The 27,944-nt window shown below is 38.3% G+C and overlaps 1 protein-coding gene across 1 annotated transcript; it reads left to right on the forward strand.

Moving 5' to 3' along the window:
* Positions 1-26,573, forward strand: LOC118761154 (macrophage mannose receptor 1-like). Its single transcript, XM_036498865.1, has 3 exons — positions 1-349; positions 24,595-24,774; positions 26,341-26,573. Exons 1-3 carry the CDS (start codon positions 1-3, stop codon positions 26,571-26,573), a joined length of 762 nt encoding a protein of 253 aa, XP_036354758.1.
* Positions 26,574-27,944: the final 1,371 nt, after the last annotated feature.

Consider the following 27,944-nt stretch of genomic DNA (forward strand, 5'->3'; position numbering starts at 1 on the left):
ATGAATTACTTACCAGTTAGTCACGACATTCGAAGAGGAAATCTTCACGTAATTATATTCTCAGTGCTATTATTATGTTTGGGCAGTAATGTAGCCTGCAGGGAATATTATGGAATTCGTGTTCCACCACCTGTAACTGCCATTCCAGAAGCTGACAAGTTGATTAAGATGTCAAACATTCGATCACTAATTGAGTGCTTCTCTGTTTGTATGACATATTCCGAATGTGGTATGATTATTTACAGCGCTTCCGACAAAGTATGTATCCTGCGTAAAATCAAGCAACTACCTGGTGCCTCATCATTCATCGACATTCCTGCAAACAGTATTTACACCATGCTACAAGCCCGTGAGTAGTTTTCTATACTTTGTGTGTGTTATGCATAATATTAATTTTCTTTCAACCCATGAAGGAAAGGCATCTTATATCTGTGTCTTTTTATCTATGTCTTATTGAAGATGATATCGGACGACCTAGAGAAATTTGACTGCTACTATTTCTTATCGGTCAAGCAACGATGTAAAGGTTCATTTTTGGATCACATTACGCGTGTCCTGAAATAATTATTCTTAAAATCATTTAATAGGTAGTCGTGTCATCTTATCTTAAATCTGTGATGTATCTCTGCCTACCTAACATCATCATTTTTTCCTAAGGCAGCAGGATGTTTGATTGAAAGCGATTTAGTTGTTATTTCTAAGAAGTCTACCAGCCACATAGGGGCTACCTTTCGGTCTGTATTGTGCGGATCACTGGTTTAAATCAATGTCTCTCCAAGTATGGCGATTTGGGAAAATGCTAGGGCTCCCCGAAATAACGTGTTTTTTAAAAAAAATTAAATAAAAGACTAATCTATAGATTTAACGCAATTCATATTTATTCCTAATATAATATTATTACATAATGTTTATATGACTAATTTCTCTCTCTCTCTCTCTCTCTCTCTCTCTCTCTCTCTCTCTCTCTCTCTCTCTCTCTCTCTCTCTCTCTCTCTCTCTCTCTCTCTCTCTCTCTCTCTCTCTCTAAAATAATAATGCTTCTTATTAAAAGCAGTGTAGCAACAAAGTCTGAATATCAAAATTTTTGGAAAAGTCGTTCGAAGGTAACCGCCTTCAAATACCATATTTTCAATTTCAATGAGCAAACCTTTATATTTTCTGAGCTTGGCGAATTCTTTTTCCGAGATATTATTATCATAGGGAAAACTCATGTCGATCAATAAACAGACATCATTGTTTTTTTCTTCTATAATATCCGCTTTATTAGGTATGATCATTCGGTCTGTATATAATGGAAAGTCCCTAAGAATCGTTACATTTTTTTTTACCTTAGTAACAACTTCAGGGTGGGGATTATACCACTTGTCAGCAGTTTTGATATTATTATGCCGACATATCAACCAATGTAGATATTGACTAATTCTGTCATGTCCTGATTTATATTCTACTGGTGCTGAGACTACAATCGGAGCTTAAGTGGTCAACTGTTTCAATCACATCATTGCAGAATCAGCATTTTGGATCTTGAGTAGCTAAGAGGAAACATTGCTCTCTGCTTTTAGACTTGAGCTCCGTAGCCACTAATGGGTAGCTTCTAGTCAACAGCTGCTTGTTTGCTATGTGTCACATATTTGTCATGGAGTGGTTTCTGCTCCCATCTATCAGCCTACTGCTCATGCTTTTTTGGGGGGGCAACTAGTCTCACTTCTTTTGTAACAAGAGTTGCTACACGTCTCCCCAGGTGGTTCAACCTGGGCATCCTGTATGAGATCAATAGCACATTCTTGCACAAATTTAGAGGTGAAAGTGAGTCACCATTGAAAATAACACAGTTGACGTTCATATTATCTGCAGATAGTACTCCATTAGAGTGATGTAATTAAAGATTCGTATTCCTCAATGACATATGCTTCAAGAAATTTGAAATTACATGGGTACTTTTTTCCTAATTCTCATCTTTTACTCTTTCGGGACTTTCTCATTTATCCTTCCATCACCCTATCGTCTTACAGTATTCTTAGTTATTTATGTATCTCATTATTCCACAGTGATGTAATGAACTTTTCTGGTAGCAATTAGCACCGAGCATTTATCTAGAGCAACCTGCATTCCATTATATTTACTGTACAGACTCAGTGTTTGGGTAAAAATAATCCAGATCTTACTAATTTTCTGTATATAGCTAGAGATCATCCATTTAAAGTGGTTTATTTTCATCTTAGTTTTCGTAAGCGGGACTGGCTTTTCTCAGTATGCTTTCAGTGGAATTAACATAATCACTCGTATTTTATTTAATATTCTACCAATACTATATATCTATCTACCTATCTATCGATATACATTCACTGCTTTCTTCCAATCTAGTGCTGTTAGCTTAGTTTTTCCTTGGAGCTGGATAGATTAGAGTAATCTCGAGTATAACCAGCCGAAATTGACCGGTGTTTGACCAAGCCTGAGCTTTTTTCTTGGTTCGACTTCCATCCGTGCAACATCTATATTATTCCCCATGCCTGTCGTTTCTTATGTCTCTGCCGTGAAGCTTCACTTCCACACAATCCATCTTAATTTAATTCGTCCTTAGTCGAAAGATACCTGTTGTTAATGTTCTGTAATTTTTCATTTGTATTTGTGTACAATTACTCCGTTTTTTTCCCGTCTTTGTTTGCGTATACACTCGCTGTTTTCTTCCAAGGAATCTAGTGCTCTTAGCTTAGTTTATTCTTGGAGCTGGCGAGATTGGAGCAATCTCGAGTATATCCGGCCGAAATTGCAAAGATATTCTGGAACACGACTGAGGAAAGAAAACTCCGAACAACCCGGTTTTTCTTGTCAGTTTTTTGTATCATCTAACTTGGTGTTTTGTTGTCCCTTTCTATATCATCTAGCTGTCTGGATGTTTTGTATTCTTGTCCCATTTTTGTATTCCTTTATCTATTCATATATATATATATATTATATATATATATATATATATATATATATACATATGTATGTATATATGCATATGTATATATATATAAAGATATATATATAAATATGTATATATGTATGTATGTATGTATGTATGTATGTATGTATGTATAAATAGTAGATCAACAATTAAACTTGATTTCTTTCTACATTATTTTTGCTCCCATGACAGTAGATCTACCTTTAATTATATGCTTCATCTGGTGTGAGGTCGCTTAATGTTTCTTTCCTGAATAGTGGTAAGCAAATAATAGGTCAATAATTGCTGACTGCCCCTTTCTTTTCATAGTCATTCTAGATCAATACTCTTCTTCCTTTTGTTATCCATGCTGGTGTTACATTTTTTATGTAATGAATAAAATATGGTCGTATATAGGTGTGTATACTTGGAAAGTTTTAAGTCAGTAACAACGGACACCATCTGTCCCTGGATGTTTTCGGTTTGGTATTTTCTTCAACATACCCGTTAGTCTCTTATCCGTGATAGTTATATTTCCTTGTGCCCTCCCGTCTTCCATTTCTCTTTGAAATCCCATAACAGTGAGATTTGTGCCCAGAATTTTCTTCCTGTTGAAGCATCTGGCATATCGTTTCCCTAATATACTTTTCCTTTGTTCAGTTGTTTATAGAATGTACTTCCATTGTTCTTGAAGAGCCTATTCTTCTGTCACTGATGTATTCTCTGTTGGCATCTATAATTTTTTCTCTTTCCCTGATTTGGTTTCTTTGTTCTCGTTCTCTAACTGTTTACTGTCCCTTATGACTTTTGCTGATTCTTTGCCGTCCTTTCCTGAGCCTTTCCTTCCACCTCTCCTTTTTGTCGTTGCATTATCCATCCAAAAACTCTTTTGAGCTGCACAATTTGATTCTCAAGCCTTCTTCTTCTCCTTCTCCTCCTCTTCCTCCTCCTCCTCTTCCTTCTCCTTCTTCTTCTTCTTCTTCTTCTTCTTCTTCTTCTTCTTCTTCTTCTACTACTACTACTACTACTACTACTACTACTACTACTACTACTTCTTTATTATTATTATTATTATTATTGTTGTTGTTGTTGTTATTATTACTATTATTATCATTATTATTATTATCATTATTATTGAGTGAGAGAGCAGTGCATGGCACCAAAGTGATACTGGGGTAAAATATACAAAGCTCAGTATACCCATCATGAACTGGAACTACTATAATGAAAAGTGTGCTTTGCCATGAGGCGAAGAAAGTTAGTTAAAACTATTCCCTTCCTCCTTTTTTTTTTGTTTTTGTTTGTCTTCTCAAAATATTACTATCTAGCTAGATTTATATTGAACTGGAATTACTGTAATGAAGAAAACCGCTTTGCTCATGAGGTCGATTTTCTGGGACTTCAACATTGAGACTGACAAAATAATAGAAGCTAGAAGGCCTGATTTCGTAGTAGATAAAGAGAATAGAATATGCCAGATACTTGACGTTACAGTACCAAATGATGAAAACATTAATAGGAAAAGTATAGAAAAAATAGCAACGTACCAGGCCCTAGCTATCAAATTACAGAGATTATGGAAAGTGGGGGTAAAATGTATCACAGTGGTTATAGGTGCACTGGGAACTATCACTAAAGATCTGAAAGGATGGATAAAGGAAACAAGCTTAAAACCCAGTTTAGTACAGTTCAAGAAAACAGTGTTATAAGGGACATCTAGGATCCTGAGGAGGGTCCTTGGAATCTAAGGTTACTTTTTGTAGCCAGACATCAGGATTCTTTTCCAACAGTCAAATTTGTTGAGTGTATTTGAAAATAATGATAATAATTATAATGATAATGATAATAACAATGATATTAATACTAATAATAGTAAGTAATAATAAAACTGATGATGATGATGATGATGTTGATGATGATGATGATGATGATGATGATGATGATGATGATGATGATGATGATGATGATGACGACGATGATGATGACGATGATGATGATGATGATGATGATGATGATGATGATGATGATATTGGTGAAGATGATGATGATTGTGATGGTGGTGGTGGTGGTGTTGATGGTGATGATGATTATTATTATTTTAAATAAAATATGGTCCGCTGTCTTCTGCTGAACCGGGGGTCTTCCCTTGACCCTAAGGTCACTGCAGATCCTCATATCATGGAGAGAACATGGCGTAAAATATGTGCGGAACCTAGCAACACTATTTTTTAATGTTCTCCCACGTTAACACTGCAAGGGAGTTTGTTGAGCTGCTTATCAAGGCCCTTTTAATTAGCCCTAACGCTCCAATCTCCACTGCTGTTGTGCTGCTTTTCATTCCCCACATCTTAGTCACTTCTATTTCTAGGTCTGTGTCCTTAAATAGCTTCTCAACTTCTTTAATGGACACATTTCTCTCTGATGGTACTGTATCATTAAGCATTTCTTATTCTTCCCATCTTTGATGATTTTGTCTGGCTTGTTTGCCTTGATTTCTATATCGGTGTTGATTAGCATGTCCCAGAGTACTGTTACACCATCTTTTCCAGTCACAGTTTCAGGTTTATGCTGGTACCATCTTTCTGAAGTTGGAAGCTGGTAGTGTTTACATATCTTCCAATGGATATATTGCATTACCCTATCGTGTCTATGAATATGTTCGGGTTTTGCAAGCGCTGTGCATCCAGTTAAGATGTGGTCTACTGTTTCAGCCTGCTCATGAACCATATTGCATTTCGGGTTAGTGCCATCGTTTATTATTTTGTTGTGGCAAGCCCTGGTTGCCAAGCTTTGATCTTGCGCTCCTATGACAAAACTTTCGGTTTCAGTCTTCAGTCCTGAGTTCTTCGTCCATACATGAGTGTCTCGTTTTTCTACGTTTGTTTGTTCACTCTACATGGGTATCGGCCGTACATCGGTTTTTCTAGACATTCTCCTTAGCTCTTCTTCTGGGATTGTTTTTTCATCTCTTCCTTAACTCTTTTAGCAAACTGCGTTACTTTCTCACTCGCTTTTATCCTAGGTTCCTCCGTCATAAGTAGTTTCTGAAACTGTACAGAGTCTTTGTATACTTTATCATGCTGGTGCACAAACTTCATTAGAGGATCTTTTGACAGCTCAAGTTATGCATTTAATCCTACAGTGGTGGTTTTGTAAGATATCTCTAATTGAGTTAGTCCTCTTCCTCCCATGCTTCTCGGTTAATAAATCCTGTTCACATCCGCTTTTGGATGGTTCATTCGAGCCATGGTTAGCAGTTTTCTGGTCTTGGATTCTAGCTTCTTTATTTCGTTCATTTGCCAGTTGATTATAAGTTAAGTTAAGTTAAGTTTTTGGCTCAAAAAGCAAAAGCAAGGCCATGTAGGGAGACATGGAGTTATGTACAGGGAGGGTGTTCATGTAAAGTGTTCAGGCCATTTATGGTCAAAAGAGACTTTGAACCGAGCGGTCGTCGGCATCTTCACTATCTTGTCCGGCAGCTTATACCTAACCAGGACGAAGAAAGCCTCTCTCCTTCAATTGAGATGAAATCGTCGCAGATAGAGCTTTGCGGAGTGACCCCGCAGCCGACGCTCTGGAGCAGAAGTGAAGAACAGCTCTTTCGAGAAGTTACACTTTCCGCTTATGATGTTGTGAGCGAGAATGAGATCACCATGGCGTCGTCGTTTTTCTAAAGAATAAAGGTCGAGCGTCTTCAGCCTTTCTTCATAAAACAAATGCTTGAGACCAAGAACCATGCGGGTAGCCAGCTTCTGGACTCTTTCGAGATGGTGTATGTCTTTGAGTAGATAAGGAGAAGAGGCTTGAGTCCCGTACTCCAATATGGGTCTCACCAGCGTGACATAGAGCGGTAGGAATATGGCTGCTGTAATCATTCCGAAAGACCGTTGAATCAGAAGCTATAAGCTACGATTGGTACTGTAAGAGTGTTAATGGCTTCAATTTTGTTTGCAGCGTTGAGTTCAGTCTTTGTTACTAACCGTACTCTCCTGAAGTACTCTTTTCTAATCTTCTCTTTATTTGCTGAATGTCGTATGCCGTTACTTTCGTCTATGCCAAGGTATTTATATGCTTCTTCCTAGTCCAGTGCTCGGATCTTGCTACGTAGATTTCCGCAGAACATGCCAGTTTGCCCATCATCATCATCGTCATCACCATCATCATCACCATCACCATCACCATCACCATCACCATCATCATCATCATCATCACCACCACCACCACCACCACCACCTCCACCTCCACTACCACCCCCACCTCCACCTCCACCACCACCACCACCACCATCATCATCATCATCATCATCATCATCATCATCATCATCATCATCATTATTATTATTATTATTATTATTATTATCATTATTATTATTATTTGATGCAGTAATAGAGCAGTTAAAACAGAGGTTCATGGCAAAAAGCCAGAGGATCAGAAGATTTGTGAACAGAAATAAGCAGTTCGAGAACAGATTGTTCAAGAATAACCCGAAGCAATTCTTCCTAACGTAAGAAGGAGACAATGTAGAAAATATTGTTCCTGATGCAAATCAAGCCAAGAAATTCTGGAGTGGATTATGGGGAAACGATGTGGTGCATAAAAGTGATGCAATGTGGTTAGGAACTATCAAGACAGAATTACAAGAAGGAAAGAAACAATGGAATATTGTCATAAGCACGGGTGATGTGAAAGAACAAGTGAGTAAAGTGCCTAACTGGAACCCCCCCCCCCCCGGACCAGATAGGTTTCATGGTTTCTGGCAGAAGAGAAACCACGCGATGCATGAAAGACTAGAAGCCCAATTAAATGAGTGTATCCAGATAGGTACAGTCCCCGCGTGGATGGTGACTGAGAGGACAACACTGGTAAAGGAAGATAGAAGAAAGGTGAATATTGTAGGAAAGTATGGATTGACTTTAAGAAGGCACATGATATGGTGCCTCATTCTTGGACCGTTAAATGCCTGCAGATGTTCGATGTTGCAGACAATGTCACAAATTTTCTGATGCCTAGCAGGAAAAAGTAGAAAACCAAATTGTACTCAGGTAGTGTATTCCTTGGAGAAGTTAATATTAAAATGGGAATCTTCCAAGGTGACTCGTTTTCACCGTTACTTTTTTTTATCATTGCACTAATACCCATAACAATGACACTTAGGAAACGTAAGAAGGGTTACCGATGTGATGAAGAAAGGCCAATCATTCAACCATCTTCTGTTTATGGATGACCAGAAATTATTTGGGAAAATTGAAAAACAGATAGGGTTCTTAACCAAAACAGTCCAGAAGTGTGGTTGGGACATCGGTATGAAATTTGGGATTACCAAATGCTCAGTACTTAGTATGGAAAGAGGGAAGGAAGTCCTGTAGAGGAGTGAAGTTACCATCAGGAGAAACCATGGGTGAACCCGACGGTAGTGGGTATAGATATTTAGGGATTTTGGAGATGGATGACATTCTACGCAGAGAAATAAAAGTCAAGGTCAGCGAGGCGTATCAAAAAGGAGGAAATATCAACACTGGATAGAAGGACGAGAAAGTTGATGAGGCTGCATGGGGCGCTACACCCTAAAGCAAACATAAACAGACGCTTGAAACGAAATGTTCGGCAAGTTCCGTTGAACTACTGTTACTGTGTCTGACGTCGAATCTGTGCCCATTAAACTTTTTGTTTAATTGTTCTGTTGTACAACCAACATAAATCAAGTTGTTTCTCGTGCATTCTGCCGCGTACATCAAATGAGAATCTCTACATATCTCCACCGCCGCTCCAATCGTCCACATCATATTAATCGGTCAAATCCGAAATACTAATTTTTGAGGATAAAACGGATTTGTACTGACATAGGGGATTACTAGAAACATGCAAATACTTTTGTACATCATTATGTCAAACGCGGTTACAGTGAATCATGATTAAAGGAAATAGCAAATGAATTATCTAAGATTAGCAAAGAGAGTCAAACCTTCACGCATAACTTTAGCAAACACAATCAATAGATGGCAGAAATCATTCAGTGATTAACTGGCACCGAAATTTCGCTGGCATTTCAAAAGTGTTGCATGAAAATTACCAGCATGTGGCGAAAAAATATCCTCGTTTCAAACAGATATTTCCTATTGTAGCCTTCAGACCGAATAAGAATATAAGAAAATTATTGATAGAGATATTATTATTTCTAATTCTCTCTAAAGGAGACTAGGGCAACTGTAATGTATATTAATAGTTATCGCCAAGCTAATATGGCAGTCCAGAAAAATAGGACGAATGCTGCCGTTGATTAGCTCCAAGAGGCCATCGCCTCTAGCTAGCTATGTGACACACAAACCTGTGTCCATTAAAACCTTCGACCAGGGGAAGTCAGCAGCTTCTCCTTGCTGGTCTGGCATCCACAGAATAGTTTCGAGGTGTTTGCCTTTTATCAATGTGGTGTAGCCGAACCCAGCAATTCTCTTTATTACGATAAAAACAATCAAACATAGAAGGGACAACACAGGACACTACAAACATTTAAAAGGGTTATTTAGCGATTTTTTTTAATGAAAATAAATAAAAATGACATATAATAGGTTTTTTAAAATTTTGATGTTCCTTCTTTTTAGCTTTTTTAAGTTCCAATTTTTTTTTTAAAGTTCCAACGGCTACACCTTTTCTTTTTACCATGGATGAGTTAAGTAGGAGCACTCACTCCCAACTTCCTTACCACATCTTTCTATCTTTCTTCATATGCTCTTTTTGAAAGGTGCCTTCTCTCCAGCCCTATCTTGCTTTTCAGGTGGTACCTGTAGTAATATAGGATTCCAGAGCCGGAGATGAAGGTCCTGACGTCAAACCTTGCATTCTAGTTCTCCATGCACACTCTTTCATAACTGCGACTGTACATAGAAAACAAGCCTCACCTTCCTTAGATAATCCGGTGGGCGGTACATTCTTAATAACAAACTCAGCTGATAGCTGTACTCTTCCTAAATGTGACAACACGTGTTCTACGTAAATTGTCATCTCCGAAAGCTGGGTGCATTGTACAAGAGCGTGCAGGATAGATTCCTTATCCTGCCCGCATCTTGGACATTCGGGTGGCACTGAAATCCCGTGCCTAGACAATTTCTCGCAAACAGGTGACGCGTTCCTGAAACACTGCCAGGTCAGGAATCTTTGGTAATTGTCCAAATACCCTACCCCGAAAGTGTTCCGAAACCGGTTGGATAGCTGGTCCTTATCGAGTCCCAGAGTCTCTCCTAGAACGTCGTCACTTTTAAACTCTACCAACCCTTTGTAAAATGCAGAGGTGGTATTTTCGCTGCCGGCCTTACCCGCCTTGAAGATTAGTGCAAGCGCCTGCCGACATTCCTTTTGCCATTCAGTCGTGTTTTGTCTTTTAATCAAACCAGGTTTAAATTCCTCCAGGGAGGCTGGTCGTGGAAAGAATTCCCCTGCGAGCGAATTCCACACCTGACTACCATCCAGGTGAAGCCAGAGATGCCTTAGTCTCAGTGCATGTTTGCACATCAGCAGCCACGGCATCCCTAGGCCACTCTTTGACAGCACACGGAGCGCCTCACAAGCGGCTTTCCCCTCCATAAAAAGCGGAGGAGAGCTCGAACCAGCTTGTTTAGCCACAAATCGGGGCAAGGAACGACGGTCAGGCGGTAACAGACGCAATAAACGTCTGCACCACCTCCACCCTCCTTTCAAGGACAGCGCTGTCTGGACCAGGTCCGGGTTAGCGCTTCTCTCTTGTTCGTCACCTCACTCCAAATCTTCTCCGTCTGGGAGCCTGGACCAAATCAGACTCCAAGCAACTTAACAGGACCATCCGTCCTGTGCCCCACGACACTGGACGTCATCGGCTTGCTGCTCCAGGTACCGAGCCGTTAACTTTTGCTCCTGCCACCGTCTCGTATTTTCTGATTGCCTCCGCTACACGAAGTAGCTGAGTCATCTTAGATGCGGTGATGGTGACGTCATCCGCCTGTGCAGAGACACTCTTACCACATCCGATTTCATTAGTGGTGCTTCCCAACTTCTCCAACTTCCGCAGCAATGGCTCGAGAGTCAGTACATACCGAAGCGGAGACAGAGGGCACCTTTGACGAACTGAACGCTTGATTTCGAACGGTTCCGACAGGAAAGCGTTCAACTGAACTGTGGGTTTGATGCCGTCGTAAATGGCCTTGATCCAACGGCGGAATACTGGGCCCAGCCCAGCCGCCCCAAGGACTACCGCCAGACACCGATGGTAAACCCTATCGAAGGCTTTACTCTGGTCTAAATGGACCAGCGCCCCACCTTTACCGGAAACTTTACCCACCCTGTCTAAGGTGTAACATAAGAGATGAAGATTCTTCTGGATCGACCTACCAGGCATGGCAAATGTTTGCGCCTTCCCGACAAGTTTCTCCGCGACAACCGTCAACCTTTTTGCTAGCACCTTGGCCAAAATCTTTAACTCTACATTTAGGGTCTTTTCTGACCAGTGTTACCACTCCCCGACTCACAGAACTGGGATTTCTCCCATTCTGCTGCCAGCTCGTGTACACGCAAGCCAGCATGTGTCCGAACAAGTCCGGCATACTACTGTAAAACTCGTAGGGCAGACCATCCAGCCCTGGCGACTTGTCCCAAGCACATTCGGCCAGCACCTCTTCGACCTCCGCAGCCGTGATAGACCCTTCACAGCACCTCGGCTCACTCGCCGAGAGTCGCGGTCTGTCGGCCAGGAATTCCCTTAAGGGCTCTCCATGGTCCAACGCCTCGCTCGTCCCAAACAATCGGGCGAAATGTTGATGAAAGGCCTTCTGCATCTCCTCTTGTCCTTCGATCAAGCTACCCTGTTCGTCAATTAAAGACTGTACAACGGCTTCTCTGCCTCTCCGACTCTCCACACGACGGGCCAATCCAGCAACGTCAATGCCTTCTCTGCCCACCGCGCGTAACTTAGCCCTGACTCTACACCCTTCATGTTTGGCTTGGGGGTGCCGGAATAATACCGTTTTCGCCGCCAACACTCTGGATGCAGAGCCTGATGCTATGGCCGCCTCTAATTCCTTAGTTAACTGCCCTTCTAATCTAGTTCCCTCTAAATTTAGGTCTTTACTAAATCTGAGTGACTCTATCGAATGGCTCGTTTGAGGGCGCACCACCATATGTTGTTTACGACAGCTCCGCATAATGCCCTCTGTACTAACTCCTTAACTCTGGTACGGAAGACTTTACTACTCAAAATAGACTTGTTCAACTTCCAGTCCCCGGGTCCCTGTCTATGACACTTAGCTAACTGCACCTCACACGTCACAAATGTGTGATCCGTGTAAGAGTCACAGTGAAATTGTGGACAACTACCTATATCTCTGCCACTATCTTTTATTATAACCCTATCTAAGTAAGACCTGGGTGAACCATCGTTATTAGACCACGTCCACTGTGGAACGAGCGGTTCATCCAGTCTGTAGTGGTCTACTAGTTTATACCTCGCTAGTAGCCTTTTTAGGCCAGGGATTCCTTTTCTATTATTCGAGCCTACACTATCCACGTTGAGAATAGTGTTGAAGTCTCCTGTTAAAACTAAAGTTTTCGACGTCATTAGGAAATTCTCAAAGTCCTTAATAAAGATTGTTTGACTATCCTCTTTTGGAGCATAGACTGCCACCAACCTGAAGGACTGCTTACTCACATGTGCCACATCTAGAACGACCAGCCTACCTTCTGGGTCTAGAAAGACTGTACTTACCTGTATGTCCAAGCTTTTTTTGACCAGCACCACAACGCCCCTACTCCTTCCTTGACTCGGAGAAATAAACTTCTCGTAGGCATTCTGAAGAGGAGAGAACGCCTGTGGCCCGTTCAGCTTGGACTCAGTCACTACACATATATCTATCTTCCGTGACCTGAGGTCGTCTAGGAAGCTTGTATGCTTCCATTTCGAACCCAGGCCACGCACATTTATACACCCTAACTTAATCATCGTGATAAAAATTATTGTTGTTTACCTTGTTTTTCTTTTAGATTTGAGGAGGGGCTTCACGACTTTCGTCTTCCCCTCCTCCTGTATCTTTTCCATCTGGTGTAGCCATTGGTACTAAAATAATTTTAGCAGTGTAAGGTGGGGAGTCAGAGCCAAGGGATTTTTTCCTTTTATGAGTTACTACTGCATACTCCATTTGTTCTGTTGTTTCTTTCTCTTTTTCTGTTTCTTTTGGTTTCTCTTTTTCTTAACTTTTTTTGGTTTTATTTGTTTCTTCCGTCGATTTGATTTTTTCTTCTTTCGCATTTTTTTCCAGTTGGGGAGGGACCACTTCTTCTGCGTCAGCTTTTTTACTTTCTCGCACTCGGAGCGACGTGATCTTTCTCACCACATTTGTAACATCTAGGCCGCCGCCGTCCCTCCACCGACACTCTCGCGCTCAACAATCCCTTATGAAAATTCTGTCTGGTCTATTATTATTATTATTCAGTGGTTTTATTTTTATAGCGTGCTTTCACTTTACGACCGATCGCAGCTCTGTGTACCTTGGGTATGTGCTGTGATTTGTTGTGATGCTCTGATGGTTACTGTATTGAAAGTGTTCTGCGTAGGATATGTGCAGTGCCCAGTATGTTATATATATTTGCAAGTCCTGGGTTTTTTGTTATGTATTTGTCTGAATATTTTTTATTATACCTAATGCGCCTACTATGATAGGAATTGTTTCTGTTTTTAGATGCCACATTCGAGTTACCTCTATTTCAAGGTCTTTGTATATTGAAAGTTTCTCCATTATTTTTGGAGACACGTTGTGCTGGTATTGATACATTACTTAGAAAGCATTTTTTCTTCCTGATCTCTGACAACCATGTCTGGTCTATTGGCCTTAATTTCTCTATCTGTGTGTATTGGCATATCCCAGAGTATGGTTGCTTTCTCGTTTTCTGTGACATTTTCTGGTGTGTGCCTATACCATCTTTTTTCTGTTGTTATTCCATAGTGTTGGCATAGCTTCCAGTGTATGTGAGTCCAAACTCTGTCATGTCTGTGAATATATTCCTTCTTAGCCAGGACTGGGCTCTACCACCTTCCATACGTTGTATATATACAGCCAGAAATAGTATGATTCATTTTTTCTTGTCTATCTCCACATATTCTACAGTTACTTGTTATGTTTCATTTCATTATATGTTTTAGGTAATTTCTGGTGGGGAGGCTTTGGTCTTGTGCTGCAATTAAAAATCCTTCCGTTTCTGCTTTGAGTCCTGAGCTTCTCAACAAATGCTGGGATTTTTCTCTGTCTATTTCTTTTGCATTTGGTTTAGTCCAGTATTTGCCATGAAGGGGCTTTTCTTGCCATCGTTTACCATGGTTCGTTGCTGTTCTAGTTTTAGTTTGTATTTCATTTGTTTTATAGCTAATGTTGTTTCTTCTTCTTCATATTTGTTAGGTAGTATGATTTCTTGTTTGTATTTGTCAGCTTCCTTAAATACTGAGAACAGTATTTTGTTTTGTTCGTGTTTTGCCGCTATTTGTATCAGTTTTCCTCTTTTCTGAAGTAGATATTTTTGTAGTCCTATAGTGGTTATTTTATAATAGTATAAGGCCTCTACCACCTTCTATACGTTGTATATATAGACTTTCTATGTCAGATTTGGGTGATGCATCCTAGATCCTGTCATTATTTTTTTTTCGTTTTCCTGTCTATTTTGGTTAGTTCATTTAGTGTCCAGTTAAGGATATTGTAGCTGTATCTTGTAGCTAAAGTGTTAATGCCTATTATCTTGTTTTTATCATTGAGCTCTGTTTTTAGTATTCTGCTTTATTTTCTCTTTCATTTTTGTGTGTTGTATCATATCTAGTTCATGGATTCCTAAATATTTGTATGTTTCGCTTTGGTCTAATTCTCTTATTTCATTGGCATTATCTAGTGTTATGTTGCTACTCTTAACTAGTTTCAGAGTTGCTTTGGCGCATTTTTCTAATTCAAATTTCATATCTATTTCTTTGGTAAGTCCATGTTCTGTCTGTAGTAGTATTTCCAGCTGTTTGTCATTTGTAGCGTATAATTTTATGCCATCCATATATAAAAGGTGGTTGTTTGTTTCGCCGTAACATTTGTATCCGCATCCAGTTCTATTTAGCATATCAGATAGAGGTGTCAGTGCCAAGCAGAAAAGGAGATGGGGATGGCTTTGGTTTTCACGAGTCCCTCTTTTGTTTGGAGCTGTAGCACTGTCTGCCATTTATTCATAGAGTGTCTCATGTATTTTGTAATTATTGGTGCTACCTTGTTAATGGTTATTGTTTCGAGGATCCATGTGTGGTGAATGCTATCAAAAGCCTTTTGGCAGTCGATCCATGCCATACTGAGGCCTTTCTTCTTTCTGTGGCTGTCTTCAGTTATGTCTCTATCGGTCATTAGTTGATCTTTACAGCCATATGAGCCCTTGCAGCATCCCTTCTTCTCTTCTGGAAACAGGTTGTTTTCGTCCAGATGCCTGTTCAATCTTTGCGATATTACTACAGTAAAGGCTTTGTACATTGTAGGGAGACAGGCTATAGGTCTGTAGTTTTGTGGTTTTGCCGTTTCATTGGATTTGGGAATTAGGATGGTTTTCCCTTTTGTGAGCCATTTAGACATTGTCTCTGGCTCTGCCAGTATGTCGTTAAAGTTTTCAGCCAGCTTTTTGTGTATTCTTGTCAGATATTTTAACCAGAATTTGGGGATCTTGTGGTGCCCAGGTGCGTTCCAGTTGCTTAGTGTTTGCAGTGCCTGGGTGACCTCTTCATTTGTTATGGGGTCCAGAGTTGCTCAGGTGCTAAGTTTGTTGTTTTAATACTCATTTTCTGTGATTGCTCATTTCTTTCTAACATTCTTCCACTTCTTCTGCCGTTGGTGCTGCAGTGATGTCTATTTTATTTTTGCCTAGTTCTTGGTAGAACTTGTTAGGGTTGGAGTTGAACTGTTTGTTTTGTTGAAAGAAACGTTGGCGTTTCTCATACCGGCGGATCCTTTGTGCTTTGGCAAGGATATCTTGCTTTACTTTTCTTTTATCTCAGGTAAATCTTTTCATGTGATGTATTTGCACAGTAGTTTTGTTTTTTTCTTGTTGCTTAGTAGCGTTGATTGTCTACTAATTTCGTTCAGAATCGACAGATCTTTTCACTTTTTTGTATTCTTTGATGCTATTTATCCACAGGGTTTGTTTGGGTGGTAGTACACCTGTTTTGATGGGTTTGAGGGAGTATCCAGCTTCTTTTGTGGCTGCACTAGCTGATGCATATATTATGTCATTTAGCTCAGGGATTTGTTTCTGTGGCTATCAGTTCCGTGACAGCCAGGTTTATGCTATTTATTATTGATGTTGTTTTATTGTCTATTTTTTTGGGAGGTATGGTCGGTGGTCCAGTCTGAGATCCGTGGTTTTCAGTTCTTTGATTACTCTCATTTTTATAGTATCATAGTCATTGGGTTCCCCTTCGTTGTTTCCAGGTTTTAGATTTGTTTCGCTTTCCTTCTCATTCATATATTTGTCTATCGTGTTCTGGTTTGGTGCTTTTTGTACATTATTATACATCTCTGCGGTCTGGGTTTGTTGTTTTTTGTTTAATTCGTTTTTGTTACGTTTGTCTTCGAGTTTTACTATCTCAGTGTTTATATTATTTGGCATTGTTGTGTGGCTTCTATCTATATTTTTCTGATGTATTTTTCCTTTTAAATGTTCTATTTCTATTTCTGATATTTTTTTGCGCTGAGAATATATCTTCGTATGTTAGCTAGTTTATTAGGGTTCATTACTGTATCCAAGTCTTTATTTAGGTCATTCTTCTTCCATATTTTATATGTATGTGTCCATTTATGCCTTTTTGGTTTTATTTGCGGTATATGAGGAACAACGTCCGGCCCTTTATTTTGACGGTCATCATTTTCGTAGGGTAACGCGTCCGTACATTTCTGCTGTCAAATTGTTTTGCACGTGTAGTTTTTCGTACTTTTTGTGTAACAAGTCTAAAGTACGCACTTCCCGATTGTTATTCTTGGAATACCCATTGGTACGTGTGTTTCTGGTCAACATCAGCTTGTTTGCTACGAGCCACATACTTGCCATGCAGAGGTTTCTGTTCCCATCTGCTAGCTAACTTTTCATGCGTTTTTATTATTATTATATTATTATTATTATTATTATTATTATTATTATTTATTATTATTATTATTATTATTATTATTATTATTATTATCATCATCATCATCATCATCATCATCATCATCATGATTATTATTATTATTATTTAAGACGTCGAACAGTATCCAGTATCCTAATGTTGTTCATTGGAGATATTGTGTCTACCGGGGTTTTGTACTGACTGTCAAGTCACAAGGACCTCAGACAAATATCACTTTACGCAATATTCGTGCAGTTCTAAGTAATGCCGATTTTTGCAATACACCTAGATCGTAGGGTATTTCTGATGTTTCCACATGCTTCTTCAACTTGGGCAGTATTGAAACTAGTGCTTTAATGACAACAGGGACAGCCTCTATGTTTGACTCTCGTAACTGCCACACCTTTGCGAAATCAATTCTTAGGTCTCAATATTTATCAATCGTTTCTCTTTCATGATAGTATGTCACGTTGATTAATAGGCCCTCTTGTTTGTCCCTCTTAAAGGTTACTATTCCGGGACCTCGGTGCTCTAAAATCTTGCTTGTCTGGAAATCAATGTCCCAGAGGATTTTTGCCTTCCCTTATTCGTCCATTACTTTTTCCGGTGTATGCACCTATTACCTCGTATCCACACTTCCGGCATAGTAGCCAATGGCGGTTTTGATGTTCCTTGTCGTGTTTGTGCTTGTACTGTTTCTGAACAAGATTTTCACAAGCACTAACAATGTGAGTCACGCTTTCGACCCTCTTCCCGCACATTCTGCAGATGTCCATTGCACTTGTGTGATCTATATCAATTTTCACTGAGTTGATATTCAATGCCTGATCCTGGGTAGCTATAATTGGGCTTTCAGTTTCTTTTTTAGGTCACTCTTGCTGAGCCACCTCCATGATGCTTCTTGGTCTTTTAAGTAGTTAGTTCGATAGTGGAACTGTAATTCCATGCGGTATAGGGTTCCTTTTCTCTATCGTTGGCCGTTCGTGATTGGAATTCATGAGCGCTCTTAAGCCCATTTTTGGTAAATCCTTCTGCATTAGCAGCATAGTGTAGCAAGTCTTGTTTTTATTTACAAAGTATTTCTGCCATGGTACTTATTTTCACTTTGGTGCACTCATCCCACATTTACTTTTACACCTCTTCGCGTACAGCCTCTGTATATTCGCTTTAGGTTGGAGGACACCATGCATTATCATTGTTTTCGGGTAGTGTGATCGAGTTTGTGAATCTCCGCTTGTGTCTATCTCAGGATGGGTGCACTTTAGCGGACTACAGCAACAGCCCATATGTCGATGGCAGTCACAAGTTTCCTTGGGCTGAGTTTTGATTTCAAAAGAAGTTTGAGATGCTTCGAATATGTAGTGATGATTTTGTCTTTTATTTCTCTGTGCAAGATATTGTCCAGCACCAGGATCCCAAGGTACTTGAACCCATCATCAATTGGGTATTCAATTCTCTCTCCGTTGGGCAATCCTATGCCCCTACAATCTCTCTTTTCTCTCGTTTTTAAGTGAGCACCGCAAACTTCGAGATGCTGAATTTCATCCCTATATCCTTGCTGAACATCTGCAGTCTCAACCAGCCTCTCTCTTTCAGGCTCTGTTTTTGCGAACAGCCTGGAAATCTTGGAAGACATGTTTTACAGCATTTTTTTCCTATCAAAAAGTTAATCAAATTCTGGAAGAAGTGGTAGTCAGTGGGGGAAACATCAGATGAGTATGGAGGATGATGGAAACCTTCCAACTCCAAATCCAGTAGTTTCGGCAATGTCATTTTTGTGATGTGTGGTCTGGCGTTGTCCTGCAATAAAACAGAAGTGGATCTGTTGACTAATTTATGCTGTTTTTTATAAGTTTCTGCATCATTTGGTCCAGTTGGCTGCAGTATAGTTTGGCTGTGATTGATGAGCCAGGTTTAATAATATCATAATAAATGACATCTGCGCCAGACCACCAAACACACACCATTAGCTTGATGGATTTTACTTTTTGGAGTCTGTTTTGGTGGCTCGTCTTTGTTCAACCATTGTACTGAATCTTTACGGCTGTTCTATTGGATCCATTTCCCATCACATGTTACAGTTCGATTCAAAAATTATTCATTTTTCTAACGAGCAAGTAACATAATGTAGGCTTCCAAACGTTGCTGTTTCAGATTTTCATTGAGTTCATGCGGAACCCACTTATCCATCTTTCTCACTTTACCGATTTGAAATAGCTGACTCAATAGTGTTTGCTTGCTAACACCAAACAACAACGATAATTTGCGGGCACTTTGAGAAGGATCTGGCTTTCAGTTCGTCATTATCCACCATCGTTTCTGGTCGACCACGTTGCTCATTTGTGAGAATGAAATTTTGCAAACCAATTTGTTACTGTCTGCTGTGTAATAACATTAGAATGAAATACTCCATTAATATTCCGAGCCGTCTGTGATGCTGTATTTCCAAGAAAAACTCATATTTCAAAACTACGAATTTCCGACTTATCCATCTCTAAACAAAGATAGCAAAAACGATTTATAAATACTTTATAAAGCGCAAAATGAGTTATAATAAAGGAATAGATGTGTCAGCTTTCTTACAAAAAATAAAGGTTGTAAAAATATTATAATGGCGCAAAATGATCAGCTGTCAAAAGTTACTACATACCTTACTACAAATTTCATAATTCACGACCTACTATTTGTGAAAGTTGGCTCCAAGTCTCACCCAGAGACCTCAAGAGATAACAAGTTACGAGTTCATGTTGGTGTCATGCCTAGAGTGTCATATAATATTGTAATTGAGAATGTTTAAAAAAACATATGACAGTTATGAATCTGTTTTAAAGTTTGAGATTGATTTTACGTACGATATGGGCAGATCCCATGAGCATTACCCTTTGAATTTCTGCCATTTTGGTATCTGAGCTAGGTAAGACTCAGTCCCTTTTACTATCATTCTTAGGGCACCTATGATAACAGGTATTGCACAATTTGTTGTAGATCTTGACAGATACAATTATGTCAATTGGGACAGTCATATCAATGAGGAAGCTTGATTTTTGCCAGAAGTCTTTCAATATAATGTCTGGCCTTGAACGGTGAAGTTCAAGAGAAGTGAGATGTGATCATTTTCAAGCACTGGAGGTGGTTTGTCGTCCCACCAGTTATTTTATCATGTGGTAGGTCCAGGTTTTTGCAAATTACCCAGTGAATATATTGTGCTGCTCTCTCATATCTGTTGAGATACGCTGTAGGCGCAGGAAGACTGCACATGGAGACAACATGGTCAACTGTTACATTTTTTGCTGACATACACGACATGTTGAGCTACTGCCGTTCTTTAACATGTTGGCCTGGTATTTTCTTGTAGGTAGGCATTGATGTTGGGCCGCTATCATAAACTCTTCCGTTTCTGGTTTTAAGCACAAAAACACTAACCATTGATGGGCAAGGGCTTTGTCAACATCGGCACTAATAGCTCTCTTTGGGTATTTGCCATTAAGAGGTTTTTCTTGCTATTTATCAGTAAGAATATCTAGGGCAGCAGTTTAGTACGGGTTTTCATACGCTTAGCTTTTTCTGTGCGTGTTTCTAGTACATCTAATTCTGGAATTTGTTGTATTTGGAAATCACTTAGATATTACTTCACCTGTTTTGTTACTGAGTATGATGCTTACTTACTTCATACTTTGAGACAAGTTTTAACATCCAGTCCTCAGAGTTTTTCAAGTAGTTGTCTAGGCCAATTGTGGCAATATTCATTATTAATTCCAGTTATATGAGTCCACGGCCATCCTCTTTTATTGACAGGTAAATTCCTTCTATATCTGCCTTTGTGTGGTGCATTCTATACAATGTTAAGAATTTTCGTGTTTTCTTTCAAGTTTACATATTTCAGTAATTGACCAGTTATTAATATTGAAACTGGTATTCGTAGCTCTACGCCGCTTCTAGCTCCTTTATGATATTCAGCTGGTCAAGATTAACTTTGGATGTTTCTGTCAATTTTGCTTTGATAAAGGTAGCTTTTGCACATTTCTCGAAGACAAATTGCATTCTGATGTCATCACTGAACTGAATAGTTTAACAATCGCTAGTAAGACCTCTAGTTGTGGTCATTTCCTTTTCTTGCAATGAGCTCTATATCGTCCATGTAAATGAGATGATTTATAATTTTCTAAATATAATTTTCTAAGCATAATTTTATCAAACATTTTATAGCCGTATTGTACATCATCGCGCAATTTCGAGAGAGGCATTAAGAGAAAAGGCTAAAGAAAAGAGGAGTGGTGATAGTGAGTCACTCTAGAAAATGCCACATGAAATTCTTATATCGCCAGCATTAAGAGATTCATTGTCACTGTTCAAAATCAGTGTGGTTCACCATGATCTCATACTTACAAACAAGAGGTTTATCAGAGTAGGTGCTAATTTATACATTTCCAGACATTCCTTAATCCACCTACGCGGTAGACAATCAAAATCTTTTTTAATGTCTGCCCAGGCTATCGAGAATGTTTTGTGTCGTTAGTTACAATTTTCCAAGATCATCTTATTGGCGATTCGCTGATCTTTACAACCATAGGACCCACGCACATCCTTTCTGCTCATTATGCAATATGCCATTTTCTATTAAAAATCTATAGGTATATTCAGTCAAATCGGATGTTAGTATTTTAGACATTGTTGTTAAGCAGGTTATGGATGTATAATATTTGGGTTTATTTGTTTACACTCTCTTTACTCTTTTACTTGTTTCAGTCATTTTGATGGTGGCCATGCTGGAGTACCACCTTTGGTCGAGCAAATCGACCCCAGGGCTTATTCTTTTTTAAGCCAAGTACTTATTCTATCGATCTCTTTTACCGAACCGCTAAGGTACGGGACGTAAACACACCAGCATCGGTTGTCAAGTGATGTTGGGGGGACAAACACAGACACACAAACATATACGCATACATACATACATACATACATACATACATATATATATATATATATATATATATATATATATATATATATATATATATATGACGGGATTCTTTCAGTTTCTGTCTACTAAATCCATTCACAATGTATTGATCGGCCCGAGGCTATAGTAGAAGACACTTGCCGAAAGTGCCACGCAGTGGTACTGAACCCGAAGCCATGTGGTTGGTAAGCAAGCTACTTACCACACAAACACTCCTTCACCTCATATTTTGGAAGTAGGAATGTAATACCAAGAGGGAATCATACTATGTTGTTGCAAAACGTCGTTGTAAAGTTTTGTTGGCAGTTCAGGGCTCTCTGGGAAGGCATTCAACCAGAAGTTAGGAATTTTATTCTTTCTTGGAGACTGCCATTTGCTTGACTTCCTGAGAGATCTTACATCTTCTACCTTGATACCCTCCCACTTTTGCTCTTCTAAGGAGTCTAAGTCTGTAGATATTATACAGGGTGTTTTTCATTCTGTGCTTTTTTCTTCTGCCCAAATATCATTCCATAATTTCTGCACTTCTTTTGATTTGTGAGACTTTACTATAACTGGTATTTCCCCCTGTCTTCCTGTAAAAAGATTTGGGGGTATTTTTTAACATATGATTGTCCTTAAAGAATCTAACGCGCTTTTCATACCTTGCTCTGCGGGCATCTTTAGCACACACCTTTTGCTTGATGGTTTCTATGGTGGCATCAATGTCAAGTATGATTTTCATATTATATTTCTTCTTTAATTTTCCGGTTTCTGTAGGTTTGGTAGTTTTGTCAAACTTAAGGTTTTCCAAACATTCTATGTTAGACCTATATGGTGGTATTGATGTCAAATATAGTTTTCATATATATGAAAACGATATTTGACATCGATACCACCATAGAAACTATCAAGTACAAGGTATGTACTAAAGTTACTGGCATAGCAAAGTATCAAAAGCGCGTTAGGTCCCTCGAGCACAAAAATATGTTTAAAAATTTCCTAATCCAGTTATGTGGTAGTCTATCAAAAGCTTTTTTATAGTCAATCTAGGCTATTGACAAGTTTTGTGCCAATTGTGACAATCTTCTAAGATCATCTTATTGATGAGTAGCTGGTTTTTACAACCATAGCATCCACGTTTACATCCTTTTTGCTCATTAGGGAATATGCCACTTTATATTAAAAGACTATAGGTATATTTAGTCAGGACAGATGTTAGCGTTTTATAAATTGTTGTTAAGCAGGTTATGTATCTCTAATATTTTGGTCCATTTGTTTGGTCCATTAACTAACCAAGAGGGAATCATACTAGGTTGTTGCTAAGCGTCGTTGTAAAGTTCTGTTAGTAGTTCATGACTCTCTGGGAAGTTATTTATTCTGAAGTTAGGAAGTTTATCCTTTCCTGGAGACTGCCATTTGTTTGACTTCTCGAGAGCAGATCTTACATCTTCTACCTTATACCCTCCCACTTTTGCTCCTTAGGTTTTGAAACTTCACTGTTATCAGACCAGCTGTTATGAAATTACCCCCCATTGTTTATAATAATATATAGTGTGATTTGTGGGAAATATAGCTGTTATATCTAGCAATTCGAATGATTAAATAGAGATACTGTTGTTACAACACTTCGTGAGCTATAATAACTAGCGGAATATATTTTGCATATATATTTAAAAGAAGGGTGGAATTCAAAATAGTTTTATCTGCATTTGAGTTATTGGATCTAAGTGACTTAGATGACATTGCTATTGCAGTTAGAAGGGCTAAGAATGGAGATGAATTAACCCTTTTGAAACACTTCAGTCGACAGTTAAAGATTCCTTAAAATCCAGTCGTCTTGTATGCAACGACGAACGATTTGTTAAGAATCTCTCAATCAATGTGATTATTGGAAGGCTGAAGTTTTTAAATGACCATCTCTTTACTGGAATTTTCACAATCAGCTATAGTTAGAAATTATACAAGACATCAAATCTACAATATGGTTTATAACGAAATTGGTGTGTCATGTGCGAAATAAGGTCTCTTATAAATGTGATCCTTAGGAATCACTGAGTGACGGAAAAATTTCATGGAAATAAAGAAGGGACTATTTTACAATAAAATTAGGGATGCTTGAGATAAGAGCAACAGTCGGAATTTTTTTAAGTTAAAAGGTTTGTTTTGCTAAGCTTTAATGATGCAGTAGTCTGTTTCTATACACGTTCATAAAGAAGTAAGCAGTACCAAATTAGATGAGTTTAGCCCCAGCTCTTAAACATACAATTCTAATGTTGGGGGTTGGAATACCATCTTGTTATATTTTGATGAATAAAGCAACTGTCAGTGCTGCTAACTATATTGACAGGAGATTGAGGGAGTGCTGAAGAAAAGGAAATTCTAGAAAGAGATATGTTGTGTATTCCAAAACGAAATTAGTAAGGAAATGTCTACCAATTCTACTTGTCAGTGTGCAGTTGTAAATTAGGCTCATTTGGGGTGCAATGGGAAGGAGAAACAGTCAGATAATAGTTAGTAGCGTCCTGAAATTAACATAAGTCATTACTTTTCAAAATGATCTAACACATGAAATATATTTCTCTTGTCTTCCTAAAGCCGAATGTCCGACGTCAGCCGGCTATACTTACCAACCAGAATTGAGATTGTGTTATCAAATAGGCTCCACGATAACTTCATGGAATAAGGCTGCAGACAATTGCAATAAGGATCGAGGACGACTTATTCACATTAAAAATGAGGAAGTCATGAACTATCTAAAAACAATATTATCATGGGGTGAGCAACATTTTACTATTTAATACATACATACAACACGTTCTCTCTCTCATTCTGTCTGACTGTCTGTCTGTCTGTCTCTCTCTCTCTCACACACACACACGCACACACACACACACACGCGCGCGCACACACACACACACACACACACACACACATATATATATATACATATATATACAAAGGTACACATGATATACCTCATATTATAAACTATAACAGATTTAATGTCACTCAAAATTGCAATTTCCTCCCATTTTGCAAACAAAATTCCGTTTTCCTGCTAATGTTTCTCTGATTTGTACACTATGTTCTGAGTGTTTCTCTTTTTGGGAATTTATCAAATGTAATAATTTAATTTCATTTATTGTTTAAAGATTTATATTGTCATTTACTGCCAATGAGTTTACAAAAGAAAATAACTTTGCCAGTTAAGAATAACTTAAGTAATGATTTATTTTAGATTTTGTACTGTTTGTTATACGTAAAAATTCGAATAGATAGTTGAAACTAAGAAAATATATTTATTATAAAACGTATTGTTATAAATATTTAGAGAATTTAACGTATGAATTTTCTTTTGAATCAATCTTTTCTTTCTATGGAACATCTTTCGGACTACACCCTCTTCAGTATTAATAACGACAGTAGTATCATGTCGAGTTAGAGTATTGAGTTTCCCTATTACAGATACATTATTGACAATATAAATACAGTCTCAACGAAATAATCCTCCTTTGAATTTTGATTTTGGTTTTTATCAATACAACATCAATGCTTGTAGGAGAATGCAAGAGTCGATTAAATTAATCAACGAATTCATAATAGTCATCCTTTTAAATTCCAATAACTTGAAAGGTTCAGTCTGTTTAGTTTTGAATTCATATGCAAACAGAAGAAATAGATAATTTACTTGCTATATAGCCAGCATTAGACAATAATTTGCGGTTAATTTCATTTTATATACGAAGAACATGAAAACATAGTGTATTTTGAAATATTTCGTCACAGTTGCTGAAATGTTCTTGCCGCCAGAATCGACGAAGAGATTTCAGTATCTAGTTTACTGATGTACGTAACAAGAAATCAATTTAAATTAATATATACGTTAGGTTATGTGATTACTTTGCCATAATTCAAAATTTTTCGCTAATTTTCCAGTACACTAAAATTACGGCGCACACAAGCAGGTCATATGTGGGTTCTAAGTGTGCTGCGACACAGTGAGGAAAAATATGTACACTGAATGAGCGTTCATCTTACAGAAGATGGGAGTCGACTGTTTCTCGAAATGCAGTGTATAGTCAAGTATACACCATGTAAACACAAATAAGACAGGATGTCATGAGTAATCTGAACTAAATATCAACAATCACACCAGCAACAACAACAACAGCTAATACTACTACTACTACTACTACTACTACTACTACTACTACTACTACTACTACTTACTACTACTACTACTACTACAAGACAATATATTTGCTCAAACATGTATCGAATTATAACGAATGTCTTCAAGCTGATTATTAATCAAATTTTTTGTTTTCCGTTTGTTTTCAGCTGCGGCGCATTCAGGTCAGTATTATATTGGATCAAGTAGAGATCTTAACAAGAACGTCTTTGTATGGCAAACTGGAGAAGCACTAACATATTCTCGTTGGTTTTATCCTAATCCCTCTGGTGGAAATGAACACTGTGTTAGCCTTGTGCCAACCGCAGATTTCGGATGGAATGACATTCCTTGTCACAACTCGAACATAGGGTGGCAAATATGCGAGATAGTTGTTCTATAAATGTTTGGCAGAACGAAACGTAATTCCACACACACACACACACAAACGCACACACACACACACAAACACACACACACACACACACACACACACACATTCACACACACACATACACATACACGGACACACACTATATATATATAAATATTTATATATATATATATATATATACATACATATATATATACATATATACACACACGCGCGCACGTACACACACACGAACGCACGAACACACACTCACAAACCCACACATGCACACACAAATGTAATGTTAACTTTGGTTGTGATTGGTCAGAAATTTACCATTGGTTTCACATCTCTTGTTGCTATTAGTAACACAAGCGATAAACCAGATGGAGGCACATAACGTCCTTACTAATGGAGATAGAAGTTTGAAAAAAAAAGTCTTAAACGAAATTCTTCGAGGGGAAAAACCCTTCTTGGTGAAGTGGAGCTATTTCTCATTGACCAGTTTTAGCTGTGTCCGGACGAGTAGGTTTATGTACGATTTCCGTTCACAAGTCAGTAGGCAAGGAATTCCATCTCTTGAGCTAGTAATTTTCTCATAAGAGCATCTCACTTTCAAAATTGTGAATACTCACCTAGGGACTTCTGAAATTCAAAAAATGTTTTTATTTTGTCCTCTTATGTCGAAAGATTTGCATTGAAAGCATGGAATTCTCCGCTTGCTGACAACTGATGAAAAACCGTATATGAACTGACACAATTAAAATACAAGTGGAAATGGTCAAGGGGGAATGAATCCGTAGCACCCACAAGATTTTCCTTCGAAGAATGTCGTTTCAGGTTTTTTGTTACAATCCAGACTGACTCATACTGTATTTTTAGTTCCGTTAGTAAAGTGGTTCCCTGCTTCAAACCAGCAAATCTGATGTGTCACTTATATTAAGAACGGTAATACACGTGAAACTAATTGTAACGTTTTGGCCGGCCATATCCAGCGACTACGCAAAACATAATTCTTTTAAATATCTTTCAGAGTTTGCATATTGGTACTAATGAACAAGCGACCGATTATATATATATATATATATATATATATATATATATATATATATATATATATATATATATATATAGATAGATAGATAGATAGATAGATAGATAGATAGATAGATAGATAGTTAGATAGATAGATAGATAGATAGATAGATAGATAGATAGATAGATAGATAGATAGATAGATAGATATAGATAGATAGATAGATGATAGATAGATAGATAGATATAGATAGATAGATAGATAGATAGATAGATAAAAGAAAAAATATTATAGATACTTGGTGCATCTTATTTGTATCACAATGGAAACGTAATGCAAAAAGTGATACTTATAAGATTAAGGAT

Source organism: Octopus sinensis, unplaced genomic scaffold (genome assembly GCF_006345805.1).
Source record: "Octopus sinensis unplaced genomic scaffold, ASM634580v1 Contig09716, whole genome shotgun sequence".
Taxonomy (NCBI): Eukaryota; Metazoa; Mollusca; class Cephalopoda; order Octopoda; family Octopodidae; genus Octopus; species Octopus sinensis.